The 26,678-nt window shown below is 42.6% G+C and overlaps 1 protein-coding gene across 8 annotated transcripts in view; it reads right to left on the reverse strand.

Annotated features, from left to right (window-relative positions):
* Positions 1 to 972: 972 nt before the first annotated feature.
* myo9aa (myosin IXAa) overlaps positions 973 to 26,678 on the reverse strand; it is a 99,995-nt gene continuing 74,289 nt past the window's right edge. For 4 of the 8 annotated variants that reach the window (XM_047340419.1, XM_047340420.1, XM_047340415.1 and 1 more), the window contains 29 exons: positions 25,818 to 25,893; positions 22,133 to 22,273; positions 21,692 to 21,731; positions 21,477 to 21,599; positions 19,716 to 19,796; positions 19,383 to 19,493; positions 16,884 to 17,006; positions 15,962 to 16,111; positions 15,213 to 15,523; positions 13,073 to 14,809; positions 12,224 to 12,323; positions 11,793 to 12,008; positions 10,733 to 10,830; positions 10,473 to 10,603; positions 10,045 to 10,265; positions 9,712 to 9,828; positions 9,038 to 9,226; positions 8,859 to 8,909; positions 8,598 to 8,709; positions 7,127 to 7,188; positions 6,689 to 6,881; positions 5,757 to 5,885; positions 5,526 to 5,631; positions 5,307 to 5,438; positions 4,449 to 4,572; positions 3,350 to 3,370; positions 2,957 to 3,162; positions 2,700 to 2,842; positions 973 to 2,599 (listed from right to left, as the gene is read on the reverse strand). In XM_047340419.1, the coding sequence (XP_047196375.1) occupies positions 2,109 to 2,599; positions 2,700 to 2,842; positions 2,957 to 3,162; positions 3,350 to 3,370; positions 4,449 to 4,572; positions 5,307 to 5,438; positions 5,526 to 5,631; positions 5,757 to 5,885; positions 6,689 to 6,881; positions 7,127 to 7,188; positions 8,598 to 8,709; positions 8,859 to 8,909; positions 9,038 to 9,226; positions 9,712 to 9,828; positions 10,045 to 10,265; positions 10,473 to 10,603; positions 10,733 to 10,830; positions 11,793 to 12,008; positions 12,224 to 12,323; positions 13,073 to 14,809; positions 15,213 to 15,523; positions 15,962 to 16,111; positions 16,884 to 17,006; positions 19,383 to 19,493; positions 19,716 to 19,796; positions 21,477 to 21,599; positions 21,692 to 21,731; positions 22,133 to 22,273; positions 25,818 to 25,893 (5,735 nt within the window). In that variant the 3' untranslated portion in view covers positions 973 to 2,108. The remainder of the gene's footprint in view (positions 2,600 to 2,699; positions 2,843 to 2,956; positions 3,163 to 3,349; positions 3,371 to 4,448; positions 4,573 to 5,306; positions 5,439 to 5,525; positions 5,632 to 5,756; positions 5,886 to 6,688; positions 6,882 to 7,126; positions 7,189 to 8,597; positions 8,710 to 8,858; positions 8,910 to 9,037; positions 9,227 to 9,711; positions 9,829 to 10,044; positions 10,266 to 10,472; positions 10,604 to 10,732; positions 10,831 to 11,792; positions 12,009 to 12,223; positions 12,324 to 13,072; positions 14,810 to 15,212; positions 15,524 to 15,961; positions 16,112 to 16,883; positions 17,007 to 19,382; positions 19,494 to 19,715; positions 19,797 to 21,476; positions 21,600 to 21,691; positions 21,732 to 22,132; positions 22,274 to 25,817; positions 25,894 to 26,678) is intronic. The other 4 variants (XM_047340422.1, XM_047340417.1, XM_035171688.2 and 1 more) reach the window with 3 other exon arrangements.

Raw genomic sequence — 26,678 nt, forward strand, 5'->3', positions numbered from 1 at the left:
TAAAAGATTATTTCTTCCTTCCTCCTCGCCATTGAACTCCCTCCCCTTCCAGTAAATTATCTGTAACAAGAGGAAAAAGCTCTTCTGTCCCACTGTGGTTTATCTGTATATCTGTAGTATGTCATACAGACAGTTTTTTATGTGTTAATGATGTTATGTCTTTGTGTTGCTTCATTAATGTAAAAAGAGAATTTTCTAAAATTTTAGAAGCTGGAACGACATTTTTACATGAAAACATCTAGTTTTTTAAAGAAATTTTCAATTTTATCATTCATCATTAATTACAAATCTTTCTAATATTCCGCTTTCAACTAATGGTTTCAGATTTAATTTAATCTACTGCTGGCACTGTTGGAAATACAACAGCAATGAGTTTAATCTATTACATCATTTTATAAGCATTTTCAAATTATTTGTATATAAAACTTTACCAAAGTAAGAGTCGGTAAGTAGTAAGTACTATGTTTTCCTCTTGAAATGTTGTGGCATAAGCACTGAAAGAAAATACTACAGTCAAGAAAAAACACAGTATAATGTGTACTATAAGTACATGTTTGTGTCTTAAACGCAGTTATACCACAGCTGTTTTAAATTCTATACTGAGGTCCTTTATGTTGCTTTGAGTTATGTAGGAAAAACTGTAATATGTTATTATTGACCTGAACTGTTCAGTTTTTATGTTTCTTTACTAAGTTGTTTAGTTTACAACTTCTGACACATGTATTTGTTTTAAATGCTGCTTATGTCCTGTTGTTGTCATATAATATTTTAACTCTGTTCTTAGGACAGTCATCATTGATGTTTTTAATAACGTGAGCTTGTCCTCTACTGTGACGTAATGTCTGATGTGTAAATCAACTTTTACCATTTTATCACGTTGTATGTTATTGTTGAACATGTTAACGACTTTAACACAGGGCTGAAAAATGTATGAGAATGGAAAAATACATTTAAACAACACAAACACAGAGATACTCATGAATAATGACAGAAGACGTCGTGGTTTTATGTTCTTGCTTGGTTGCTATTGAGCAAACACTTCAGAGACAGGAGGTGGGGGAGGGTAACAATGGGTTTCAAGAATAGAATAACATTTGTCCGCTATACTGTACATATATGAACTGTACTGTACATTACAATTGTTGTATGGCTGTTAAGCAGTGAATGCATGGATTTTAATACGCATCCAACATTCTGTACAGAGCTGGGATCCCCTTGGCTGGAACAACACCAGCTGACTTGGTCCCTTTGATGGCGGTATCTCCCTCGTAAAGGGGAAATCAGCAGCACAAACTTATAACACATGAAGTGGTTTTCTCAGTACACATGGTCACGCATGAGCGCTCGGCACATGCACACACACACACGCACACACACACATACGCACACACATACACAAATCATCCACTGCCCAATTCTGTACTTCTCCGTCCAATGTACTCAAAAAAAAAAATTTAAAAAAAGATAAATATTTCAACTACCCAGCAGAGGCTGGTGTTCCGGCTTTGTACAGTATTTATACCTGTATATTATAAGCTATAAAGACTTTCTGTGACATTAAAACTTATTAAATAAGGGGGGAAAATAAACTTGTAATAACAGAGCAACCACTGCTTAAACTCATTGTTATGAACTGTAAACTCGTAAAGCAGCTAATAATGGGGAGCTTTAAGTTCACTGGAACGTCTGTGACGCCTGGTTTCTTCTTCTTCTTCTTCTTCTGCTGTCGTACACGGCTCCGGCTTTCCCGCTCCGTCACATTCCCTGATGCTGAGTGGTCTTCCGCATTTTCCAACATTCCCTTTTCTCCGTCTTCCGTCTTGGCGCCGAGTAAAGAGCTGCCAAGGCACTGTGAGAGCATGGCTGGCAGTGTAGTGTACAGAAGAGGAGCCCCACTCCGGTCCCTCTGCCAAAACGCCTCTCCCCCTTCGGGAGGTGGAAGAACTAGAAACGGCACTTGGGGACAACTTCTTTGCAGACTTCAATAAAGAAAGGCGAAGCAAGAGCGCTTTGAGAAGTGGAGATTAGTTGCCACTATACGTCACCTCCCATTCAGAACATATACGCCTGGGAGCTGGATAGGGAGTGCTTTGGCGTCCCAGTGTCCTTTATACCATGAATTCATTACTGCCATACAATACCAGCTGCTGTGGTATGTCTGGAGGGTCCCTGCCGCTGTCTCTCGAGTGCCGTGAGGTGGAATTCTTGGCCCCTCTAAGTTTCTGTTTGCCCTTCTCTGGATTGAAGGTGCCTCTGCTGGTGAACTGGGGCCTTTCGTCATACGGGCCTTCGCGGTCTCCTGTCGGGCTGCAGTCCAAGCTGTCGGACCGCGAGGCCTGGGACGCGTTCAGAGACTGGGCTTGGGCCTGGGGAGGACTTGTGGGGGACTTGGAGTGGAAACCAAAGCGCCGGGCTGTGGTGGTGGTGGCAGAGGAGGAGGAGGACGATGGGTGGAAGTGTGATGAGGACGAGTAGGAGGAAACACTGGAGCAGGAGTCCACGGAGTCCAGGGAGTCAGGCTGCCGGTGCAGAACCCGACGTCGGGGGCTCTTCCCGTCAGACCTCCGAGGCCACGGAGAAGTCAACACCGGACCTCTCTCTGCAATGAAGGGCAAAGATTGGTCAAGTTTATCTTCTGGGTAAAAAAAAAGTGCTAATTCAAAAATGAGTAAATTACGATTTCCTGTTTGGGGACATACCAGAGAAGTCGGAGATGGTTCCCTCTGAGTCGACGTTGAGGTTTTCTGAACTGTCAGCTGTACCGATAGAAGCTTCCGACTCCAGGGTCTCATCATCAGACGCTCGGGGCTCCAGAGTCAGCATCTCGAAAGTCAACTCCTCTCTGCAGATTCAAACACCATCCAGATTAGAACAATACGTGCTAACAGTTATTATTCTGATACAGAGTTCGTACGACCTCATAACATTTATAGTTCAGGTAATATTCTCAGTTTACTTCTCTTTCTGCAGGTTTTCTATTTGCTCCGTCAACACCCTCTCCTCCTGCTGCATGGCCGCCTGCTGATGCTCGGAGATTTCGGGAAACGAGTCCGCTCCCTCTTCGCCGCCGCTCTCCTCCACCACAGGGTTCGCCACAGACGGCAGCCGGGGACTCACCGGGGGCGAGGGGGTGTAGCTCAGTCGCTGTAAGTGGCCTTTTCCCTGAGAAACAAATCAGATTTATTAATGTGAATATATTAGCACTTGATGAAAACAGCTTTGTTCTCATTTACAACACATTTCACAACAACTATGGCCAACAGGAGGCCACTCACTCACACATGCAGTGACTGAAGCACATGAAATGATCAGCTACGTCTATAACAGCACAATGACAATCACACTTTACCTTCTTAGATGCATTTGGCTGCTTAGAGCAAAAGTGACAAACAAGAAGAACAGAGATCAGTGACTCCAGGATCCTACAGGTCATTGCAGAGTTTTAAAACTATAGTCTAATGGCAAAGTCATTTACTTAGGGATCCCTCACATGTGACTCTCTCTTAGGTTTCTATGTTTTTTCGGCTGTTAATATTTATTTTTTTGGTAGTTTTTCCTGACTCTTCTTGAGGGTTAAGAACAGAGGATGTCGCACCTTGTTAAGCCCAATGAGACAAATTGTGATTTGTGAATATGGGCTAAACAAATAAGATTTGATTGATTGATTGATATATAACATTGGCAATGATTCCCAAGATGTTGTTATTAAAGACTTAAATAACTAAATATCATAAATATCGATCCCAGAGTGTTTGTGAAAGGCTCATTTCTGCTGATGTAATTGTCCAATTGATAAACTGGTCTGACTTTCGTGATTATATCTATATAATTTATCCAGAGACATAAATGAAGGAAATAACATTCGATTTCCAATTTCCTGTTCTGCAGATGTGAGGTCTTCAGGCAGTGTTGGCTTAAAAATCTGATGAGTCTGAAAACCTTTATAGATTTTAAGTCATAGAAATATGTTTATACCTGTTCACATCCCCTACATGGCACAATGTGATGTAATCAGAACAAACTGCACGATTGCACAATAATTTCACTTTCATCGACAGGAAGCAGATAAAGAAACAAATCAAAAAGGGAATCAGAGACGTCTCATGCGAAAGAAAAGATGTTCATGAGTGAAGAGATAAAACAGAACAGTGATCACCAACACGACAACAGCACCAATGGATGATGGTTTATGAGTCCATGGTGTGTGTGTGTGTATACATACCATAGTGCGTGATATGCTCATAAATCTAACAGCTATTAGTACGGGTCTCTGGGTGAAAGAAAGGAGAGGTTAGGGAGGAGAGTCTGGAGAGGAGGAGGAGAAGTGCTTACAAAGGAGGGAAGGAGGAAGGTGTGGGGAGTTGGCTGAGTCAGGTAGATTTTAATAATGAGTCACTGCAGCTCCATGATTGTGATAACAGCACATTATTCATATTATCTGATCTTACCATGGAGCGTCGGATGAGGGTCAGTCTGCACTTGGCTTTGTTTTCAGCAAACTCCAGAGTGCTGATGTCCTTTAGTCGAACTCTGTACTTGCTCATCTGCTCACATATGATAAGTTCTACACACCTGCAGGAGACGCACGAGACAAAACCATGTCGGAGAAAATAAAATAATACGATCAATATTTTATATAAATACTTGTAGTAAAAAAAACATGTCGATGTAATTTATGTTCTTCAGTTAAATTTGAATCACTTTTTTCTGTCTCTTCTCTTTGCTACATTTTTCTTCTCATCTCAAATTCTTCTCGAGCGTATGTCCAAATTTGACTTTTTGTTTTCCGTTGAACAAATCCTGCCGCTGAACTGTATATTTATAACCCTGAAGAAGATGTTTATTGTTCCCGCATGAAACAGATTAGTTTAATTTCAGATCCACTTAAACATTTTATCTCTGTCGTGGCCCCAGCATTTCGAGTGGTCAGGGTCTGAACGCACCAAAATGTGTTTTCAATTTGAGATACGATCACTCAGACCAAATTGGGATGAAGTCTCAGACCCATGTGGCCACATTCTTCTCGCTGTGTAAATGCACAATGTCTTCTGACCTGCTACACTTTCATAATAAATAAAACGAATTAGTTTGTGGCCACAACATCAACACTGACCATTACTTAATCAGCGAAGTTTTTTGTGAATTGGTCAAATCTGTCTTTATAGCAGACAGCTACACCGGCTCATTGAATTATCGAGCCTCTGCTCTCTCGGGGCTGACCACTTGTGATTGGTCGGATGTTAATATACCAGGTCTTTAGTCAAACACACAGAAATGCATTTGATAGACATGAAGCATGTTCTTACGCAGTCGTCTTGCTGATGTCCTGGACGCTCTGCAGGGGGTCGATGGTGTCAGGACAGCGCAGGATGCAGGGAGCGAACACTATGGCCAAGGCGTTCGCTGACATGCGGTTTGTGTCCTCTTGCAGGGCGATCCTAAAATCAGGGATTCAGTATAAGAGGAGACTCTCAGGAAGGAAATAAAGCAGTTGTGTATTAATCCTAAAATTGTTTTTCCATTACCTGACAAGATGAAAAATGAGGCGTTCCAGAGTGTTTAGGTGAGTTCTGCTTAGCTGGTCAATAACGGAATACACCCCTCTGATCATTTCCTTTTTATCCTGCAAACCTGCAGAGGCATTCCCACAAGATAAATCACAATTTGTCCGTTACAGCAAACGCGTATGTCTGCTGCTGTGTGCGATGGTGGATTGTTGCTGTGGACTGAATTTACAGTGTGATGCCTTAGCTCACCCACGCCACGTAAAAACTCCTCATACAGCTCAAATGTCATGAGAGGATTAGGCAGGTCTCTCAGCCACTGTTTGAAAACACTCGCGATAACGTGGATGTTGTAGTCGTCCAGATTCATATTGTCCACATCTGTACGGCCACAGGGAGAACGGAGACACATCACACTCAACTCTCAGGAGTCACAGTCACATGACTGGCTCAGGCTGCCACAGCGTAAAAGGAAAAAACCACATGGAGCGCCGTTTCCAACTTCAGACCAAAGTGTTGATAGAATAAATACATTAAAGAAAGAGAAGCCTACTTTTTGTTTTGAATAGAGTTTAGTTAATAATACACATTTACAATCTGAATTGACATTTTCAACTTTCAAGCATGTTTGTGGTTTTACTATTAAAAAAAACACATCATTTTCCAAATCGGGTTTTTGGGTCCAACACGTTGATATTCTTTGTCAAAGTGAAAAATGAATTATTTGGTCATATAGACAACTTTGTGCTGAAAAACAAGATACCAAACAATTGCATGGTAAACATTTTTATGTGGTGTATAAACGCTAAATCAATAGCATTAAAAAACTTCCCAAATTGCCCAGGACTGCTACAGGTAGGGCGATATGACTTCAAATTAATATCCCGGTTATTTCAAACTTGATTAATGAACGATTATTTTATTCCTGCCACACAGGATTGTGATCTGTACGGTACAAGGTGCAAAAGACGCTCAAAAACGAACGAAGCAGAAACCAGACAGTTTGTAAATGCATTAGGGAAAGTATTAATCAAATTAACACTTTACCATTTAGGCTATAAATGTCGGCTTCGATACATTTTCAGTTAATAACCCAGCCCTAGCTAAGGGTTAATCAATTTACCACTGATGTTCCTCAGCTTTAAAACCATTAAACCCATTCCCCTTTCTACAGCTGTAATTACCTGTGTCCAGTCCCTGCTTGAGTTCCTTAATTTTGTTGGTGGAGCCAGATTTTCTGAAGATTCCTTCGGTGTAGAGGCCGTGCATCTCAATGTAGTTGATGAGCTTCTCTACCACCAGCGGCACCGTCCTCTCGTCATTAGTCAGACGAGAAACTTCCACTCCGAACTGTCTGGAGGAAAGCTCTGGATCAAACTGTACAAACACACAAACACAATGAGAAAGACACAAATACATCAATTACATTAATTATAAAGACAGATGCATACAAACATTTACAAAAAACAAAACCACCCAAAATTAAAGTGTGGTCAATTAGGACCCATCACTTCCTGTGTATTAGGCGACAGAAATAACAGCAGCTACTGTACATAAATCCACAGAGATACAATTAATGTCATGGGACGTTAGCGTGCGGGCACACAACATGGCCGACTCACCTTCTTGCTGCATTTGGTGGTCGTCTTCTGGCAGCACTTTCTGTGGCAGGCGTACCGGCACACTGGATGAACACAGCCAGAGAAATCAAACTGGTCATTTCCATTGTCAACAGAAAGGCAGTGCCTCCTCATTATTCAGCAGAAGTTGGGACAAAAGACAAAAATGTTATCAATGTTATCACACGCAGCTTTGGCCGGCACGGAGAAAACATCCTGTGAACCAAGGACAGAGTGTGTGGAGAAAAATCCCCGGAGACGCCGAGCCGCAGACCCCATGAGTCCAGTTGAAAACAATCTGATTAGAGCTGGGGGGGGAGAGAGGGCGGGGCTCAGCGTCTGAGGCCAGCTCAGCCACAGACAGCCAGTGTGTGTGTGTGTGTGTGTGTATGTGTGTGTGTGTGTGGGTCTGTGTACAACTTCACGTGAATGTCTGTGAATGTGCTTTTGAGGTCACAACGATTCGACAAGACAAAGATTTTGACTTGATTTAATCACAGCTCAAATTCTGCCACTTGTTTTCATAAGGACAGTCAGTGAGAGAGGGAGTGAGAGAGTGAGTCAGTGACAGACAGAGTGAGCAAGTGACAGAGTGAGAGAGTCAGTGAGTGAGCGAGCGAGCGAGTGACAGAGTGAGCGAGTGACAGAGTGAGGGAGTGAGTGAGGAGGAGTGAGTGAGGAGTGAGTGAGGAGGAGTGAGTGAGGAGGGAGGAAGTGAGTGAGCAGTGAGTGAGTGAGTGAGGGAGGGAGTTTGTGAGTGAGGGAGCAAGTGAGTGAGGGAGTGAGCGAGTGAGGGAATGAGTGAGCGAGTGAGTGAGTGAGTGAGCGAGTGGGTTAGCGAGTTAGTGACCAGTATGAATCTATAGTCTGGATATAAAGTTGGACGACTGATCCCAAAAGTGATGCCAAAGTGTCTTGATCGCCCCCTGGAGGCTGGCTCGAGTATAACTCATAAGTCTCACCTCCTCCATGTTAGTGGATGGGACATGAACCGAAACAAAAAGTCAGAGTACCTACTCTCTCACCCCATTTCCTGTCTCTCCTTCACTAGGTCTTTCAAAATAAAGGCTAAAATGCCAAAAGAATTTATATGTATACTTTTAACACATATTGCAATTTCAACAGTGCCTTTTTATTTAAATTTATTTAAATATTTTATTAAGTAACTAATTGATCATTTGGTCTAAACTCTGCCAGAACATAAACTAAGTTACCAGAGCAGAGTTGATAAGGTCAGATGTCCTGTTGTGTCCGATCAGCAATAAAAACCTTTCGTCAACTGAATGATAAGATTGTGAGGAAACCAAGAGGGACAGTGGATAGTAAAAATATAAACACCAGTAAATGTAATAAATAAGTAAACATACAATCCAAACACAAGGAAATGTGAAAAATATAAATAATATATGTGCAATGTGAACAGATGATATCGGTTCAGTGAATCTCGGGTGTGATGTTTGCTGTGCACACTCACATTTGCACACACAGGCCCGGTCCATCATCCAGATGAGCGATGAGCAGTATTCACAGTACGTGGGGATGCTGTACTGCGTGGACTTGAAGATGTGGCCGTTATGCTCCTCCACCTGCAGGGGGCGGCACAGGGCCGGTTCATTTGGAGTTCACTTGCACATTTTCTTTCACGATTAATATATGTTTTTAATCTATTCTGGGTCACAAGTGTGTATATATGTTGTTATTTCAAAGAGTAAATGGAGAATGAACAGAGACTCACGATGTCAGCGTCCTTTTTCCTTCGTTTCTTGCGTTCAGGTTTAACTACAGGCTGCAGAAAAAAGGACATGTTAGAATATTATTATAAAACCTTTTTCTATCAGTTCAGACACATTTCAACCAAAATGCATGACTGTGTTTAACGTGCGGTGCCGTGAGGAGGCCGCTGTGCGTCTGTACCTTGCTGGTTGTGCTGTCCAGAGGTTTGTACTCGGTCATGAACTCATCCAGGAAAATTTTAAAGGTGTTGACCCACACTTTGACCGGCGACTCTCTCCAGTCCCTCTGCTCCTGACGCATGGTTTTCTCCAGGATGTGTTCAAACAGAGCGTAGAGGTCTTTGTAGCGGATGCTCTTACCGTCATCCATCTTCAGAGGAAGGCAACAAGAGGAGCAGATTTAGCCATCAACATAATAATAATGTTCCAGTGTCATTTGAAACTGCTACATTATCTGCCATCACGTAAAAAGTCCTGTAATTTGTATTTTTTCCTTCAGCCCTGCAACAATCTTTGATGCTGAGGATGATCACTGCTAAAAGAATAATTACGAGGGAGTGGAAATCATCCTCTGTCTCCCTTCCTTTCAGAGATGGATGGTCCATATGATTTCGGTCAGTGACTCTTTCAGTTAACATTGGAAATACCTTTTAGTGTTTGACATCTAACCCACAGCACTTTTAAATACTCTGCACAATAATCAGCCTTTAAATGTAAGTTGTGTTTATTTCATCTTTAATCTCCATGTCTGAGTCAATCTGTTCTAGTGTTCTCTTATGTCAAAAACTAAACTAAAATATATATAGAAATAAAAAAGAGATTTCAAAGAGTTCAAACGGTGGTGTCAGCACTTACAGCGAGCGCGGTGGAGTACGAGTTGAAGATGTTCAGACGGAATTCCTTCAAAGCCTTTTTAAACACGACGTCCACCATGGTGTCCTTCTTACTGTCCTCCGTGTCCAGGTCGTTGATCTAAAAATGTGACACCACAGTCATGTTAGCATTAATATGGACCAACTGTAGCTCGGGAAAGATGAATAAAAACCCAACATGGGGACGAACCAATGATCCAAAACGTCTGCAAGGATGTTATAAGATGTTTTTCAGAGACGTGTAAAACCAAAACCATTTACATGTCGAACTCTGTGAACTTGGAATATATCTGGAAATGTTTGAGAGGAGTCGTACCTTCTTCATGAGGAAGTCATTCATGCTCCTGTAGTCGTTGGTGCACGTGAGGATCTGCAGCGCGTCGTTCTGACACTGAGCAGTTTCCAGGGCCACGCTGCTGATCTTGACGCTGCGCCTTCGCTTCACCTTGGGAGACGGTTCCTTGTTCTCCTTCAGGTCCCTGCAGCTTCGATCCAGCGTGAGGTCAGGACTGCAGGGGGGCGACATGTTCTCCTGACCTGATGTGTGGAAGAGAACGACAGTCAGGGATGGTTCTGTGGGAATAATCCCTGAATCTCATCGTAGAATTGTCACTTTGATTTTTATTGTGTTGTTGGAAATGAGCCTCAATTAGAAATCCTACATGCAGTACTGTTACAAAACAGTCAAACAAAAAAATGAATACAACATATATAAATGGAAGTATTTGCTTTTGGATAACACACCCTCTCCCAGCAGCGGCCCAGTGTCTCCATAGTCTCCATCAGGGGAATCCGCGCCACAGATCAGCTTTTCTCTGGACGACTTCTTGTCCCCGTACTTGTTCTTACCCCAGAAGCGCATCTTACCACGAACCCTGATCAAAAACAAGACCAACATTTATTAACATTCCTCGACTACTGATAAAACTGAGATGAAAATATGAACAGCTTTAATTTATAAGTGCCCGTGACGGATGCTAGAGACGCTCATCTGAGGAACAAACCTTCCATCTTGTGAGTTCTTGCGCATCGAGTCCACTTTGACCAAATCTCCTGCCGACATGGCTTTCTGGATCTTCTTCTGCTCCTCGGAGGTCGCAGGCTGAAACAACATCAGGGTGAACAACGAGTAAAAACCAAACCAAAGAAAAGCATCTCTCTACTGCTTATTATGAGCTGAAGATCAGTTTGAACCAGTAGATGGCAGCACCGCATCACTGGATCAGTGAGAGTGTAAATGCTGCTTATAATAATCATAAAGTCACAAAGAAATCACACAACAGGAAATAATTCTGAAATATAAATTCTTAGAATAAAATTTCCATAAATCAGAAATCAGAAAGATGAAAACAAATTGAAAAGACTATTTTCAGGAAGAGAATCAATATAAGAGGTTTAAGTGAAGAAGAAAGTCAAGAGTGAATGACGACAGGTTTCAGTGATTCTCCAGGTCAGGCCACTGGTAGGTGCCATGTGATAAGAGAGAGACTACAACCAAATAACATGCAAAAAATGTTAATTACCCACAGAGAATAAATGAAGGAAGAAAAACGCTGCTACAGCTGCGAGAGAAAGAGAAGCCGTGTTAGAGAAGAAGCTGCGTCAGAGACATTTCAAGAGGAAACACATTTCAAAAACTCTTCCACATCGATGAAGATGCATGAAGTCAAATTAACTTTCACCGCTCATAAGGATTTGTAAAAAAACAATAGTTTTGGATTCATGTTTGTTGAGTCTTAAAATACTGACATGAATATTTGAATCATGCATAAAAATCACTTTACATTCATCCTCCTTTCGTGGGTTTGTGTTTATTTTAAAGAAACATCAGAGTTTCATCAGGTGTTTTAAAGTCTTTAAATCACCCGTCTTGAAATATCTTTGAAATGTCTTCCACCCTCTCGACAGTTTCTTTAACATTACAGGAAAAAAAAGAGTTGAAGCTCAGTCAGAGTTGTGAAGCAGATCTAAGTTGTCTCGGCGGAAGCAGCTTTAAAGGAAAAGTCAAAGAGAAGCTGTCAGAATGAAGAGGGGCCACACAGGGGCCTGGACGGAGCCTGTTACCATGTCCGAGTCACTGAAACAGGACTCTCGTACGCCTCCCTCCGCGGAGCCCTGTTTGGAGAGGGGCAGGGTGAAATGACGGGGAGTGAGGGGGCTGACGCCGTCGTAGCCGTCCTCGTCAGAATCCCCCCCCAGCGAGACGATGGGGGCGCGGGTGAGGAAGTCGGAGCGGGTCCGCGCCATTCGGGCTTTCTTTTTTTGGCCCACTCTGCCGACCTGGGGTTTACCAGAGGTGATGACAGCAGGTTTAAAAGGTGCCTGAAGCCACAGAGGAGCTTCAGCCTCAGCTTTGTTCTCCACGCAGAGCAGCTGTGTGAGAGCTTTTCTGACAACGTTCATTAATTCCTTCACAACACAAACAGCACTTCACTGCACAGATGCAAACACATGCTTTATTTCCTGAGAGGAGAAAAGAAGAAGTTATGACTTACATCCCGGGCCTTTGTTACTTTAGGCGTCTTGGAGACGGGGGCGGGTCCTTCTCTGGTTATGGTCACAGGTGTTTCTACGGTAACAGCATCTTTGTCAAACCTGATGAACAAATATAAAAACAAAAGAACCATTGATGGAAAGTAATATAGATATCAAGTGGCAACACAGACCAACGCTAATTCAATTTTCTTTTCTAACAGTTCTATTTTCAATGACCATTTTTATACTTGTGTATTCTTACTTGTGTGTCTTTTATTTTTAAAGCACTTTATTACTTTGAGAAGTGCAAAATAATTAAAGATATTATCATTATATAAAATAATGTAATGTTAAATCTTTCATTTTTAACTTGTGGCGCATCTTGTAACTGGGTTTGAAAGGTGTAATACAAAGTGTATTGTTATTATCATTCTTATTATTATAAAAACACAGTTAAAGCTACTATATGAAGAATGTTTTTATGGTTATAGCATCTTTAAAATGTTTTTGTTTTCAGAAAAATGAACCACTCCCTATGAAATCAGGTCCATAATGTGCAGTGGTGCCTTCATGTTACCACCACTGGGGGGCGCCAAAGTAGGAAATCTTTAAATGTTCACTTAGTACTTAACAAAGTTGAATTTCGAATATTTTCGTATTAATACTTTATTTTTGTTTTGATTTTAGAAACTTGATTTTTCACCATATTTGTAATATTTTTTTATTTGTTTGATTATGATTGGATTATTTTAGGCTAGCTTGTTTTTTTTCTCTTCTCTATTTTTATCGATTATCGTGATGCGTTGATATTATTCATACAAGGATTTAAAATGACAACAAAAACACCATAGTAGTGAGTCATCACTCACTTTGTAAATGTAACATTGTCTTTAGGAGAGAAGAAGATGTTGCCCGTCTTGTCCTTCACGTTCACTGTGGCTTGATGACTCGGGGATTTCCTGGCAGTCGTCCTCGCTCTGCCTCCTCCTCCTGCCTCTCTGGACTCCAGCTTGAGTTTTGGTGCCCAGCCCTCAGCCGCCCTCTCCGTGTGTTTCCCCCTGTGAGCAGATGCAGGTGGAGGAGGCAGCTGGGGGTAAGGGGCGCTGCTTCTGATGTCTACAGCCGGGTGGGAGCGAACTGATGGGGCAGCGGAGTCTGACTGAGTTCGGGCATGAGGAGCGAGTGAACTGGGTCTAAGGGGCTTGCTGGAGGTTTGGGTTCCACCGACGTCTTGCACGCCGGGTCGACTCAGCTGTATCCTGTGCAGCGCCTCTTCTCGTTGTTTCTCAAACATGTCTCTCTCGTACTGAGCGAAGTGAAGCCGCTGGCGCTCCAGCACCTCTTTCTGTTGTCGTATCTGCTCCATCATCTCCTTCTCGTTCTGTTGCCGCCGGTTACGCTGCCTCTCCTCTTTCTCCTCGTTCAGTCGCACCAGTTTCTCGATGACAGCCGGGTCGGCCTGGGGGACAGAGGTAGAAGCGGGGACGGGACCTTGAGGCACAGTTGCTGGTTCTGGTTTTTGTGGTGACGGCGTCAACTCCCCTGTCTGGGCGGCAGAATCTCGAACCTCCACAGGGGGACGGAGAATGTCACTCAGCTCTTCGCTTAGTGGCATTTCTTTCTGCATACTGATGACCACAACCACCGGGCGACGCGTTGACCCCTGCCGCTCTCTGAGGGGCTTTGTAACAGTAGGGCTGGCTGTGGACGCTGCTGCCTCCGTGTTCAGTCGAGGCTCTTCAGCAGGACGACGGGAGATGACTGTGCTGCCCTCACTAGCAGGGACGTAAAAGGTGGGGAGGTAGTTCTCGATTTTGGGCGGATGTGTGGGTGCAGAGGCGGCTGCTGGATCCATTTTGCTCTGTCCCTGGCTGACTGGTTGAGTAACATCAGGAACCTCTGCTCCCTGTGGTTCCTCAGGCTGCTGGCTTGTTGGAACGACCTCCACGTCAGGCTCAGGTACTGACGGAGGAGGGGAGCAGGGCTCGTCACTGTCCGTCACCTCCTCCACAGCTTTGGGCGGCTCCTCGTCCATACTGAGAAGCTCAAAGCTGCCCTTGGAGCTCTGGCTGTCGGGGGTGCCCTGGGGCGAACAAAGGGGCGGGGTTGCTGGGGGCACCAGCTCGAGAGACCAACGGCGTTCCTCCGACGGGGACGAGGCTTCGCCGCCGATCGCTCGGACCTTGAGGAGCTCCAGGCTGAACTTGGCCTGCTCCAGCTCCCTCATCCGCCGGCTCTCTCTCTTGGCCCGAGTGGTTTTCTGGCTGGGCTCGTCTAAAGTTCTCGTCCTCTCTCGAACCACCACGGTGGACGTGGGGATTGAAACTGGAGCCTCAGTTATCATCGTAGACGAGTGATCTTTTGACTCAGCGTGTTGTCTTCCTCCTTCATCCTCCCTGACCGAGGCCTCGTGGCTGCTGAGGCTCTGTTCTCGTCTCTCGTAGGAACGATCCTGCCACGTGCTGAGGTCCATCCCCATGATTCGCTCAGACGGCTCCTCCTCTTCCTCAGGTGAGAGACTCACCCGGCCGTTCTGCAGCTGAAGCAGCTTCTCCTGCTGCTGCTCCTTCTTCTCCCTCAGTCGCTCCTCTCTCAGCTTGTTGAAGCTGTTTAAAAAAGAAAAACACGATTTAGCTCATCTCAAACTGCTTCGTAGCCCAAATATCAAGATGCATTTTCGACAGGAACCAAAGTTAGTGAGTGTGATATAAAAACTCTTGTTCCAAGCAGCTCAGCTGATTAAAGAGCTGCTTTGGGGTTGGATTGCTTGCGTAATGACATCCTCTTACCAAGCCTGTTGTGTTACCACACTGCACAATGAGCAAATACGCTCCAGAATCCGTGTGCAAAGATTAAACTTTTCCACCAGCTTGATAAAAAATAATGCAGTCACCCTTATGAGCCATTTTCAGAACATGGAGCCTCTATAAAAATGTTTGCTTTTGTTTTCTCGCAGCAGAAGAAATAACTGGTGCTCCTGCTCAGAATGTGTTTCACAGTGGGATTTACCTCTGCCTGGCGAGGTGGCCTCTGCAGAGCGCCTGTAGTTGCACCACAGCTTCGTACAGACGCATGTAGGCTTCTCTGGCTCGATGACAGCGCCAGGCCGTCTGAATGACCAGAGCCGATGTGCAGCGCCGGCGGCGCCACAACCTCCAGGCCCGCTGCAGCACCAGAGCAGCGTCCCTCCACCGCCTGAACCTCTGACGCTCCCTGAAACCTCTCCAGTGCCTCTGCAGACACAGAGCTGCCCCCTCCTGCACATCAGGGTCATACTCTTCCTCCTCCTCTTGTATGAGCTGGTACAAACGCCACCATTTCTGTGAGGAGACGATGATAATCATGTGTTATTTTAATGATACTATGAGCTTTAGTTCATCTTTGAGTCACTTTTAGGGCAATCTCAATTTTCTTTTAGGGGTCTGAAATAGAGGAAATTAATTGAGTGATTTAACCTTTTGTTTTCAAATGTTAGTGGTGCCTAGAGTCTTTCTCTATGAGAGACTTCATAATAATTTCCACTTTAGGAAATTAAACTAAAAGTAAAACAATTGATATCGATGACAGCTTTTGATCTTTTCAACTTACATTTAGCAATGCACCGTACTAAGTCAGCAGAAATTTGTAAAACTAAAATTTTAAATTGAAAAGCATATTTCAACATAGAAACATTAAAAAATTGATTTAAATGACATGAAAAGAATTGTCAGACATGAAGGAAATGGAAATAACAGCATTATTGATGAAAAGCACTGTACCTGGATGCAGATCGCTGCTTCCCTCATCCTGACAAACTGCCTCCGCTCCAGCCGGGCTCTGAATCGCCGCTGCAGCATGACGATGAGTCGGAGAACTTCCCTGTGGAGAATGGCCTGCAGCCGCTGACGCTCGGCCTCCCGCAGAAACACCTGAGGGGAGGGAGCACGACGGAGTCAGCACACACTTTTAATCAAGGCCGTCCGGCTGCTCACATGCAGATATACACACATTCTTTCAATTAAAAAAAAAATCCCACTCACTGTTACTCACACACAAACCACAGAAATGTGACGGTCACAGGAATGTCAGGTATGATCCTCTAATTATATAGACAGCATCACCAAGGCCTTGACCCAACATTGAGCCTCATTCATACCACAGACGTCCCCTCGCTGAATGTGGGGCAGACACTTTATTACATCCTCTTGTTGAGAGGATGCGTTCAGGTGATATGAGGTTCTCTGCTACACTTTCCCATCCTCACTCTATTTATAGGGTTTGTAATTTAACAGTTTAATAAACCAACCAAGTCTGAGCAACTTCAACCCCCCCCCCCCACACACACATTATTAACAAGACTCCTGCTGGCCTCCACATGCAGCAGTACACAGAATCAAATGAAACATGTAATAACAGTTTAATGAGCAAAAACATTTTCTTTTCACCAATTTCACTAAACGATGACGTCGTAGAAGAAAATCACTAAATCACTGTTTTGCTCTACTTTTTCATTTTAAACCCTGGAAGACGCATCGTGACTTTAATTAACTTATTGAACTCTGACGTTCTCCTCAGCTTCCCAGCTTTCTTTATATTTATAGTTATTTTTATAAAGTTACAAACCACATCAGTCATGATACACTTGGCTGTAATTGTTAATCATTTGATTTAAGAGGACAGGAGCGGCTGCAGGGTGAATACCATTGTCTTTCCCACTTGGTATCCCTCTGGCTGCAGGTCCAGCTGGTCCAGACTCTGCTGGATTCCCTCTCTGGTGGCACTGGTGCTCTCTGGGAGCAGCACGCAGAAGTGATGAACAAAGTCCTATCAAGAGAACAAGGAAAGGTGTTAAAGACAAATATATTAGTCTGTAGGATCTGTTCTGGATTTAGTGAAGATGTGTCAACTAACTGTTTTATGTCAATGAATCTGTGAGGTGAAGCGATCAGTGATTATGGTTCTACAGGATTTATCGTTCCTACAAACTCTGGCCCTGAATTTAAAACTCTTGAGACGTTCTGAGTTTCCTGTATCATCTATCGAGCAGACACATGATGAAAGAAAAATGTTGTCGGGGCACATGTGGTTCCAGGTAAAAGTCCACGCTGTCCATATTTCCAGGGGATCAAACATCATGGCATAAATATGCTGAACTCCCACTCTTCAAACTGAGGCCCATTGTCTGATTTCAATCCGCTCTGCACCCTGGGCCGTGGGGGGTGGACAGGGAAACAGATGCTGTGTTTATACAATTACGAGCATGGAGAGTGTTTTCAGAGAGCCGGGGACAATGGAGAGGCTCTGTTCTGAGGAGGAACAGCCGAGTCCTCCCAAGTGATACTGCGCCCAAAATATTTCTCATTAGTTCTGACCACAGCCGTAAATACGTCTGCAGGAATTTCTGCTGAATGACGACGTCTGATGCTGAAATTATTTGAGTGAGCTCATCAAAACGCCCAGAAAATATATATATTTATAGTTTATTTACAGTTATTTTTACTTCCACCATGAGGGTGTTTCGCTCCTGTTTGTTTGTTTGTCATTTATTATGTCAAGGTCAATTAAATGCAAATTAAATACAAGTTAATTATAATACTGTACAATTAAAGGAATTATAGGGGGGTGACCTGTTTTTCTTAAGAAGGCAGAAGAGTTTAAATGGTATCTATTTCCCATTGGTGGTTAAACTTTTTACAAGTACTTTTACAATTACATAGGAGTAAAAATCTATTACACTTAAGAGTACAAAAACTTATCAGCAAGATGTACCTTATGTCAAAGTAACTATGACTGACAAATATTGTGTTTTAACATTGTTAACACATTAAACATAAATGTACTTCGTTACTTCGTTACTTCGTTGCTGCATTTTCTACTTCAAGTAGAAAACATTGAGTTCTGTGGATTTGCTTGTTCGAGTCATCGCTGATAAAATATCTCAGAAATCACTCATCACATCATTAATTAAGTTCCATTATTATCACTGATTGTACATCTGAGGCAGCAGAAGTGTTTGTAGTGAAGATCTCAGAACCTGAAGTGTCCTCACAGCTACTGTAGACACCACCATGTTTACACGGTGAAACCACAGTGACTTCATCTTTTTTTCCTGAAACCTCGCCATCACAAGACGAACAGTCGACACCGCAGAGTGGAAAGTAATTTAAGAAAGGGAAGGGAGTGCCAGTCCTCCGGTAAAACTCCCCCCTTCCAATCCACATTAAACATGATCTGGTTTATTAGTCCAACACTAGTTCTCACAGGGTTGAAATCAGGTCTTATGAGAGCCAGTGTGGTTGAGATGGCTGTAATTCTCCCTGAATCCAGAGTGAAACAGCATCAGTGACGTGTTTCACATGGAAACCTGAGAGTTTTACGTTCTGGGACGTGAGCAGTGAGAGCGATCGGTGCGTCGGCGCTTCGGCCTGGACACGACTTCACTGAGGGAAAAATGTTTAACTTCTTTCACAGTTTTGGATTTTTGAGTGTTTGCCTGCTGGGAAAATATCATCTCCTCACAAAACCAGTGAGTGAAGTGAGTCTGTTTTAAATATCAGGAAACAAATAAACTCAGTTCGCTGCTCAAAACATGAACAGTGATTTATAAAGTCTTCAGGGGCTCTGGAGGCGTTTTGTCATGTCTGGACTTAGAGGAAACACTTTGACCAAAAGTAGTAAACGAGTGGAAGTTTAAAATGTGGGTGTTTACCAGGAATGAACGGTCCAATGAAAATGTTTTTAAATCTTGACCCAGATTAAAATATATATAAAAAAAGGATCTGTCTTTATCTCAAACGTTTGATTTTTACAATATATTTCTAATTATTCTTGTTTTTATTGGATGTAGTGTTTGTTGTACACTTAGATGAATTATCCAGCTATTGAGCACTGTCTCTATCAAATGAATGAAGAAATAAATCCATGTAGTAACTGGAGTCTTTACATAAATGTAGTGGAGTAAAAAGTAAAATATTTCTTTGGGTTCTCCTGCTTGTCCCACAGTCCAGAGACAACCTGCAGTTACTTCAAAACCCTAAATTGACCGTAGGTGTGAGTGTGAATGGTTGTTTGTCTCTGAATCTCCTGTGACACTGTGATTCTGTCCAGGATGCACCGTGAGAGAAGGAGAAGCCGTGTGACAGGTAATGGATGAATGGACGTTCAGGGAGCATCTACAGGGTGTAGAAACGTGTACGTTACCTTGAAGCTGTACTTGATGTTGTAGCCCGACTGCCGGATGCGCACAGTCTCCAGCATGCCCGTGTACCGCAGCTGCCTCAGCACTAGGTTATCGTTGAACCTCAAGGGCAGCTGAGAAAGACAAAGCAAAGCCAGAGGGGGAAAAGAAAAAGAAAATCCAGGACGGAGGGAAAGAGGCAGAGCGACAGGCATCAGAGAGACGATGGGGGTGGGGGGGGGGAATGATGAACAGCTTTAAATAAAAAAAAGAGCTCAAACTTCAAACGAAATGAAAAATGCTTTGAAAACTGAAGCTAAACAGAGTGAGTGCAGTGTGGAGCGGGAGCACGGTACCTTCTCAGCATTGGAACGGATGCACTTGACAAAATAAGGCTCAGACTGACCCAGAGTCTCCATCAGCTTATTGAGAGAGGCCTGCGGAACGGGACGACAACAACAACAAGACCACAAATGTAACTCAAAGTTAGAAAAATGACAAGTGAACGCAACCTGACTCCAACGTTGTGTTACAGGTTTTATCAGAGTTTCGGTCCATCAGTAAAACTCTCGAGATCAAAGTCACAGTCTGGGACCATAAACACCGACAATATGTCTGCGTAAGCATGTGGGTCTGTAGGAAAAAAGAATGTGTGTAGCTTTTTCCATGCCCAGTTATTGTGTCTGTGTGTGTAAACATGTGCACATGTGGGTCAGCATGTGTGTGTGATAATTCAGTGGCAGGAGGAATTCAGTCTTCCCCCCCTCGATGGAAGATTAAAGCAATCAGCGCAGCACAGGATGTGGGAAGTGAAGTCATCCACACACTGGGGCCAGGGGCCGCTCCGCCAGAGGGGCCTCAGCGCTCGTCTCCACCAGCCACAGCACAACGCACACTTTCACCACAAACCAGACCAGGAGGGAAAGAAAAGAAATGGAGGGGGGGGAGGAAAAGGAAGGGAAGGAAGGGAAGGAAGGGAAGGAACCGCAAGGAACGAAAGTAGAAGAAAAAAGGAAAGGGAAGGTAGGGGAAAGGAAAAGGTTAGTTAAGGTAAGTTAAGGTAAGGTAAGGAAAAGGAAAAGGAAAAGGAAAAGGAAGGAAAGGAAATAGAAAGAGCAGTGGTCGCTGAAAATTCTTCTGTCGTATATGACAGCTGCCTGTGAGCTTTTATCTGACCTCAAGAATTGAGCGGATGTAACCAAGTACCTTTTATTTGTTACAGTACATTTTTCATGTATTTGTCCTAAACTAAAGTGGATTTATATTTAGGTTATTTTTTACATTTTTAGTTTACTTTCTTCAGTACTACATTTTATGCTGCTTTTGTTTTTTAGTTGTTTTTACATTTATTTAAATGAATCAGAAAGGGAAGTGTGATCACAATAAGAACAAAACCCTTTCAAATAATATATGACAATAAAACTGTTCCATGAAGCATCATCTGCAGCTTTATTTATTAATAGGAAATCATATTCTTGTATTAAACTGAATATAGTATATAGAATATATAGTTAATGATGTAGCTGTCTGATCCATTAGGGTATATACACTTTTATATTTTATACTTTAAGTTTATTTAAAAGCATTAATGAGTAGAAAAGTTAATTTGGTATTTTACTTTAACTTGAGAACATTTTATAGAATATAGAACAGTGGTTATCTCTTAGTTACTACACAGAAAAGATATTGCACTTATAAAAAAGTGAATATATACAAATCGGTTCAGTTTGCTGTAATTTGTATGATCTCATCTCAACATGAGTGAGGACATTCAGGAGGGTGCGTCTGTAACTGAGATGAGGCAAAGCACCAGTTTCTCACCAAAATCCTCAGAGGGAGACGCTTATTAATTTTATTTCCTCAAATTTCCAGACATGATGTCATAAAGTTAAGACCTTTGGGTGTGTGTGTGTGTGTGTGTGGGTGGGAACTACGTAATAGACTTCACACACATTTAGGAGAAATACATGGCTCAGATTAGACAGTGGACAGTGAAGGACACACCTTGATTTTATCACATTCACAGCTGGACGGGGATTCATCGCTCCAGCTCAGGATGACTGGTATTGTTGCAGCTTGCCGTGTGCGTGTGCGTGTGCGTGTGTGTGTGTTCTGACCTGGAACTGTGCGCTGATACTTGGTGGCTTCTTCTTCTTGTGGAGGTGAAGCAGAGACTTGGTGATGCGGTCGTGAAGCGTCAGCTTGCTGAGGTACTTCAGAGACTTGACATTCAGTAAGTGCTGCAGATGTGAAGTTCATAAGTTAATCAGTTTATAAATGAAGTTAGTTTATAAGTCAATCAAATATAAGTTGAAGAAATCCTGTGCTGTACCTTCGGGAGAACCGGCTTTGATTTGTAGTTTTTGTTTCTCCTGTTTGAAAAAAAAAAAAGAAGACACAAATCATTCATGGAGTCTCGTCTGTTTTGAGCAACAAGCAGCAGAATCTGTCAATAAAGCTGAACTTTATTCATCCCTGTGGGCAAATTCTCTCTCCGCTTAGTGGGGAGGTCAGAGGTCAGAGTCAGCGACAGCACCTCGGTATGCAGTGATCTCTGGAGCAGCTGGACAGATGTTCACTGACACCAAGATTGAACTCAGGTCTTTCAGTTTTAAAAATGTCTCAAGGCCACGAAGGCCACACTGAGCAAATAACCAAAAAACTGTGGAATACAATGATGCGGAAATAATCGGAAAGGAAGCACCAGAAAAAACAAATCAAATAGTGTCTAAATTTAAAAAAATACTACTAGGAGGGCAGAACTGTTACTGACATGAGGATGTCGTGTGCTCTCTCCAGAAGTTTGCTGCTGGCCGAGTTGACGAAGATGCCGTCCTCGTCTGTGATGGAGCTGCTGGACGATAAGCGGCTGTTTCGACCCACGCGTCCATTCCAGCCGAGGCCCGGGGAACCCCTTCAAGACAAAACACACACACAGACCATTAAAAGTGATTTCAAAATAAATCAAAACTTTATACATTATGTGAGTCTACTAGGAGGAAGTAGAGGAAAGTAAAAAGCAATAAAGGAATAATCTCTTCTTTATGATTCAATTTCAAAAGCCATTTATCCTCTTTTTCTTTGTAAATTAAAATAAGTAAATAATAAATAGTTGAATCACATGCGACAGTTTGGTCTTTCCCTAATATTTTGATTCATTCCTCCACTGAGGTATGAATCATGACTGAGCCACAGCTTAAGAGAGGTTGTGCCTTTACCTTTACTTATAGTTCATTAACCTTTTTCACAGAAATAAGACAAATTACCAAGATCTGCTGGGTTCACGAGTCAGTGAACTTAAAGTCTGGTTTAATCAGCGTGTGTCTCAGACATTAAACACTTTAAAACACTTCCACGGTCCATAAATATCTTTTAATTCCATCAAACAGCACTGTGCATTTCATCTTTGTAGAGGGCATGTTTCTATGTCACCAGCAGGGGCAGTAGTCCCTGTGTTTTCTTCCATAGGAGAGAATCAGACACAGTTCACTGAAGCCTCAGAGGGTTTAAACCTCCGGCCTCAAGGTGAAACCAAACCACCTGCCCAGAACTAAAAGAAAAACACCAGCGGTCAGGTCACGGTGAAAACCATTAACCAACCTGAACCCTCTCAGCCCAGAGGAGCAACGAGTAAAACGTAAAGTAAAAAAACACTTTCCAACATTATTGTAGAGAATCAGAGAACAGCTGCGGCAATAAGTTATTATTCAGAGCTTTACAAGTATTTTTATTATCATATATAGATTTACAAGATGAATTACAAACCTCAGCACATGACACACGGACAGCAGAGCTCAGATGTGTCATGTGCCTCATCCTGTGTTATTAGCACCGGTTTCAATCATTCCAGAGGAAAACAAGCTGGGAGACGAGCGAGTGTTTTTAATGGAAATGAATAAAAATACAAGGCCACAGGGGAGAAGGTTGATTTCAGATACAGTAGTTTTGATTGAGCTGTTTGGCTTGAAATTTTTTTTCCACTGCTGAAATACATAACTGTGGTTTTACAGATCAGCTTGATGGATAAATAAATAGATGTTTGCCAACTTCAGTGTTGGCATTTAAAATCAACCACATGCATCTCTGTGCTCTTTGTGTACTTTCGGCATTTAAAAGTGCCAAAAAGTACATTCGCTCTATAACTGTATACATGTACAAAAACCTATGAAATCAGCCTGGTTTGTACTTTGTTGTTCTTGGCTTATTTATTTTAATTAAATTCCTTGTTTGCCAAAACGTACTTGACCAGTGAAGCTAATTCCAATTTTGAAGTAATAATATTGAAATAATAGATGTTTATCTTGTCATGATTTCATTTTTTGGTTAAATCTCATAAGAGCGTGTGTTGGATTTGAAATCAGTGTGGACGCAGGTGGTTTAATACGTTTCCTCTCTCTCTTTGGACGAAGCTTCTCCACCAGTCACTGCTCCACTGTCACGAGCTGGGGGACGTTTCCTCAGCCCCAGAGGAGCAGTGCACATATGATTAAATAAAACCTGTCTGGTTTAAATTACAACACAACAAATTATAGCAGAAGATCCACGTAGCTCCAATATTTCTTGCGTTTATACTCTATTGTTGTACAAGACTTTGGAGTAGTTCAGGGCTTTTTGTGCACGAATAAACAGAAAATAATTTATGTGTCACAATTTGTAAAGATAGAATAAGCAGGAATCTTCTGTTTGCATCTGTGGGACCATATAAAGGCAGAATTTCTCCCCAGTCGATCATCGATCTCAATTAGCGGTGATCGCACAATATGCCTTGTGTAGTGAGTGTTTCCCATAAAGCACTGCACTGTCCGCCGCTCCGTCCAGCTGACACGCACCCTGCAGGGACCGCATATTTATCGCTCCCCGGGCACTCCTCTCCGATGCATAGCTCTGCCTTTGCATCACAGAGGAAGCAGCTGCTCGGGCTTTAGTGCTCCCATAGTGTGTGGAGGATGCGTGCATGAGTGTGTGCGAGTGAGAGAGAGAGAGAGAGAGAGAGACAGAGCGGGAGGGCAGAGGTTGCAAATCACATTAAGAGGGGATTTTAACAGCCCCAGACCGGGCTCTTGTGTAACAAAAGCCGGCTTGTACGAGTTGTCCTGTGCTACCAGTCGTGGTCGTGGGCTGCTAATCTCCTGGTCCGCGGCTAATTAGAGGAGGTGGTGGAGCGGGGTCTCAGTGGGGTGGTGCGGGAGCAACACCCGGGGTCAGAGAACAGTCATCACCGTTTTCCTTTTTAAAAAGGCATGCAACGTTGGTCTCAGGGCCCAGAGGTTCAACACATCAGTGTGTGACAGGAAGGTATTAAGAGGGTTGTTGATGAAGACCATTTCCAGATCTGATTGTTGTATGCATGTAAGATTAAAAACTACGGGTTCAGGGAATAAACAATAACATCCCCGGTTAGAATCTGTCAGGAGAGCTTTGTTGCAGGTCATTCTCTCTCTCTCTCTCTCTCTCTCTCTCTCTCTCTCTCTCTCTCTCTCTCTCTCTCTCTCTCTCTCTCTCTCTCTCTCTCTCTCTCTCTCTCTCTCTCATTTCCTCTTTTGCTCTTGACTAATAAATAAAAACACAAAATGCCTAAAATAACAAACAAAAGGTTTACAAGATGTTTATTCTACCCAGTACTGTTTGAATCAATATTTTATTTTTGTTGTTGCTGCATGAATTCAATTGAACTAACAACAACATGAAAAGAACACATGAACAAACGCTATTGGAGATGAATATGCAAGTAAGGTTGACCTTTCGTATTATCTCTGCCAAGGAGGTCATGTTTTCATCCCTGTCTGTTTGTCTGTTTGTTCTCATGAGGATGGTGGAAGGATGGGACACAGGCCAAGAAAGGACTCATTCAATTTCAGCGTGGATCCCGACAAAGGGCAGATCCACATGATGGAGATCAGGCGTATTTACGGGACTGATATCTATGGGTGTGGATCCTGCAGATTTGAATGTGGTTTCTTTTCTCAGCCACTGCTCATCAACAAATAGACCTACGAACCTGTAACTACCTTCAATATGTAGCTGGGATAATGTGGATTTAGTCGGAAATCAACAGTTTATATGTTTCTTCCATAGTTTTAGACCAATGTCCAAACAAATGTGACGGATTTGGTGCAGAATTTAAGGATTGATAATTCAATCTAATAATTATAAAACACCTGCAAATCGTACCTCACTGAATCGCATAACAATCATTGTTTGAATAGCAGGCAGCTTGTGTTTGATGTTGTGGTGTTTGACTGCATTACTCTGTCGGGAGTGCCGACACATGTGAGCTCATGTGGGTCCGGCCCTGCATATCTGAGCTATTTGATGAATCCGATAACCTGGCATTGAACTCCACATAAACAGTAATGAAGAGAGCAGGAATTTATTTCTTCACACAGCAGAGACTCTCCCAGCTCGCTCTGTGAAGCGATCGGACACTTTGTGAAGGGCGCTGCTCGCCACAGACTCACCGTGGTGACTTGTCATTGATGGCGTTGCTTCCCTGGAGGTCTGACAGTGGAGAACGTGGAGTCTTCCTGGTCACACCTGATCATAAAACAGACATTTTAGCATCATGTGAAAGGACACATAATCACACCCACACACACACACACACACACACACACGCACGCACAAAAACAGACAGAGACACATAAAGAATCAAATCCCTCAAACCCTTATCAAGCGAAACACACACCTGTGACACTCCAGTGTTACTGCAGTGAGTGTTATGTGCCTTTTTATTGGAGATATAAGCTACTGCAGATGAAACAAAGATCTCTGAGGTTAATAGTGAGGTGTTCTTGTTAGTGTCAAAATATGGAAGATGATACTTAGTTATTTGGTTTAGTGTGAACTGTAGTTTTGCTTAAAATATTGATTATACAAATGCTAAAACCCCAAAAAAGCCCTGTCATGTATAAGTAGGCTTTAGTAATAAGTACAATTACGTCGTTACTATTTAAGTTAAGTACATATACATGACAAATATACTTAAGTGCATCACTTTTACTACAATACATATATTAGCAAATATCCATACTTTCTACTCTACTACACTTTTATAAAGTATTGTTACATGTTCACATAATTTAAAAACTATATTTTTTAAAGTAATCAATAACGAGAGGGGAATTGGTCCAATTATCCAATCAGAGCGTAATTGAGGGTAATCACAATAAGAACAATACTCGTTACTGTGGTACTTTTACTTGAGTACATTTATGTCCATTTATTTGTACTTTTACTCGAGAAAAATGTTTGACTACTTCCTTCACCACTGACTGGTTCTCTATAATTTTTAAGGTTTGGCCTTCTAAGTAAAAGTGCCT

Source organism: Hippoglossus stenolepis, chromosome 1 (assembly GCF_022539355.2).
Source record: "Hippoglossus stenolepis isolate QCI-W04-F060 chromosome 1, HSTE1.2, whole genome shotgun sequence".
Taxonomy (NCBI): Eukaryota; Metazoa; Chordata; class Actinopteri; order Pleuronectiformes; family Pleuronectidae; genus Hippoglossus; species Hippoglossus stenolepis.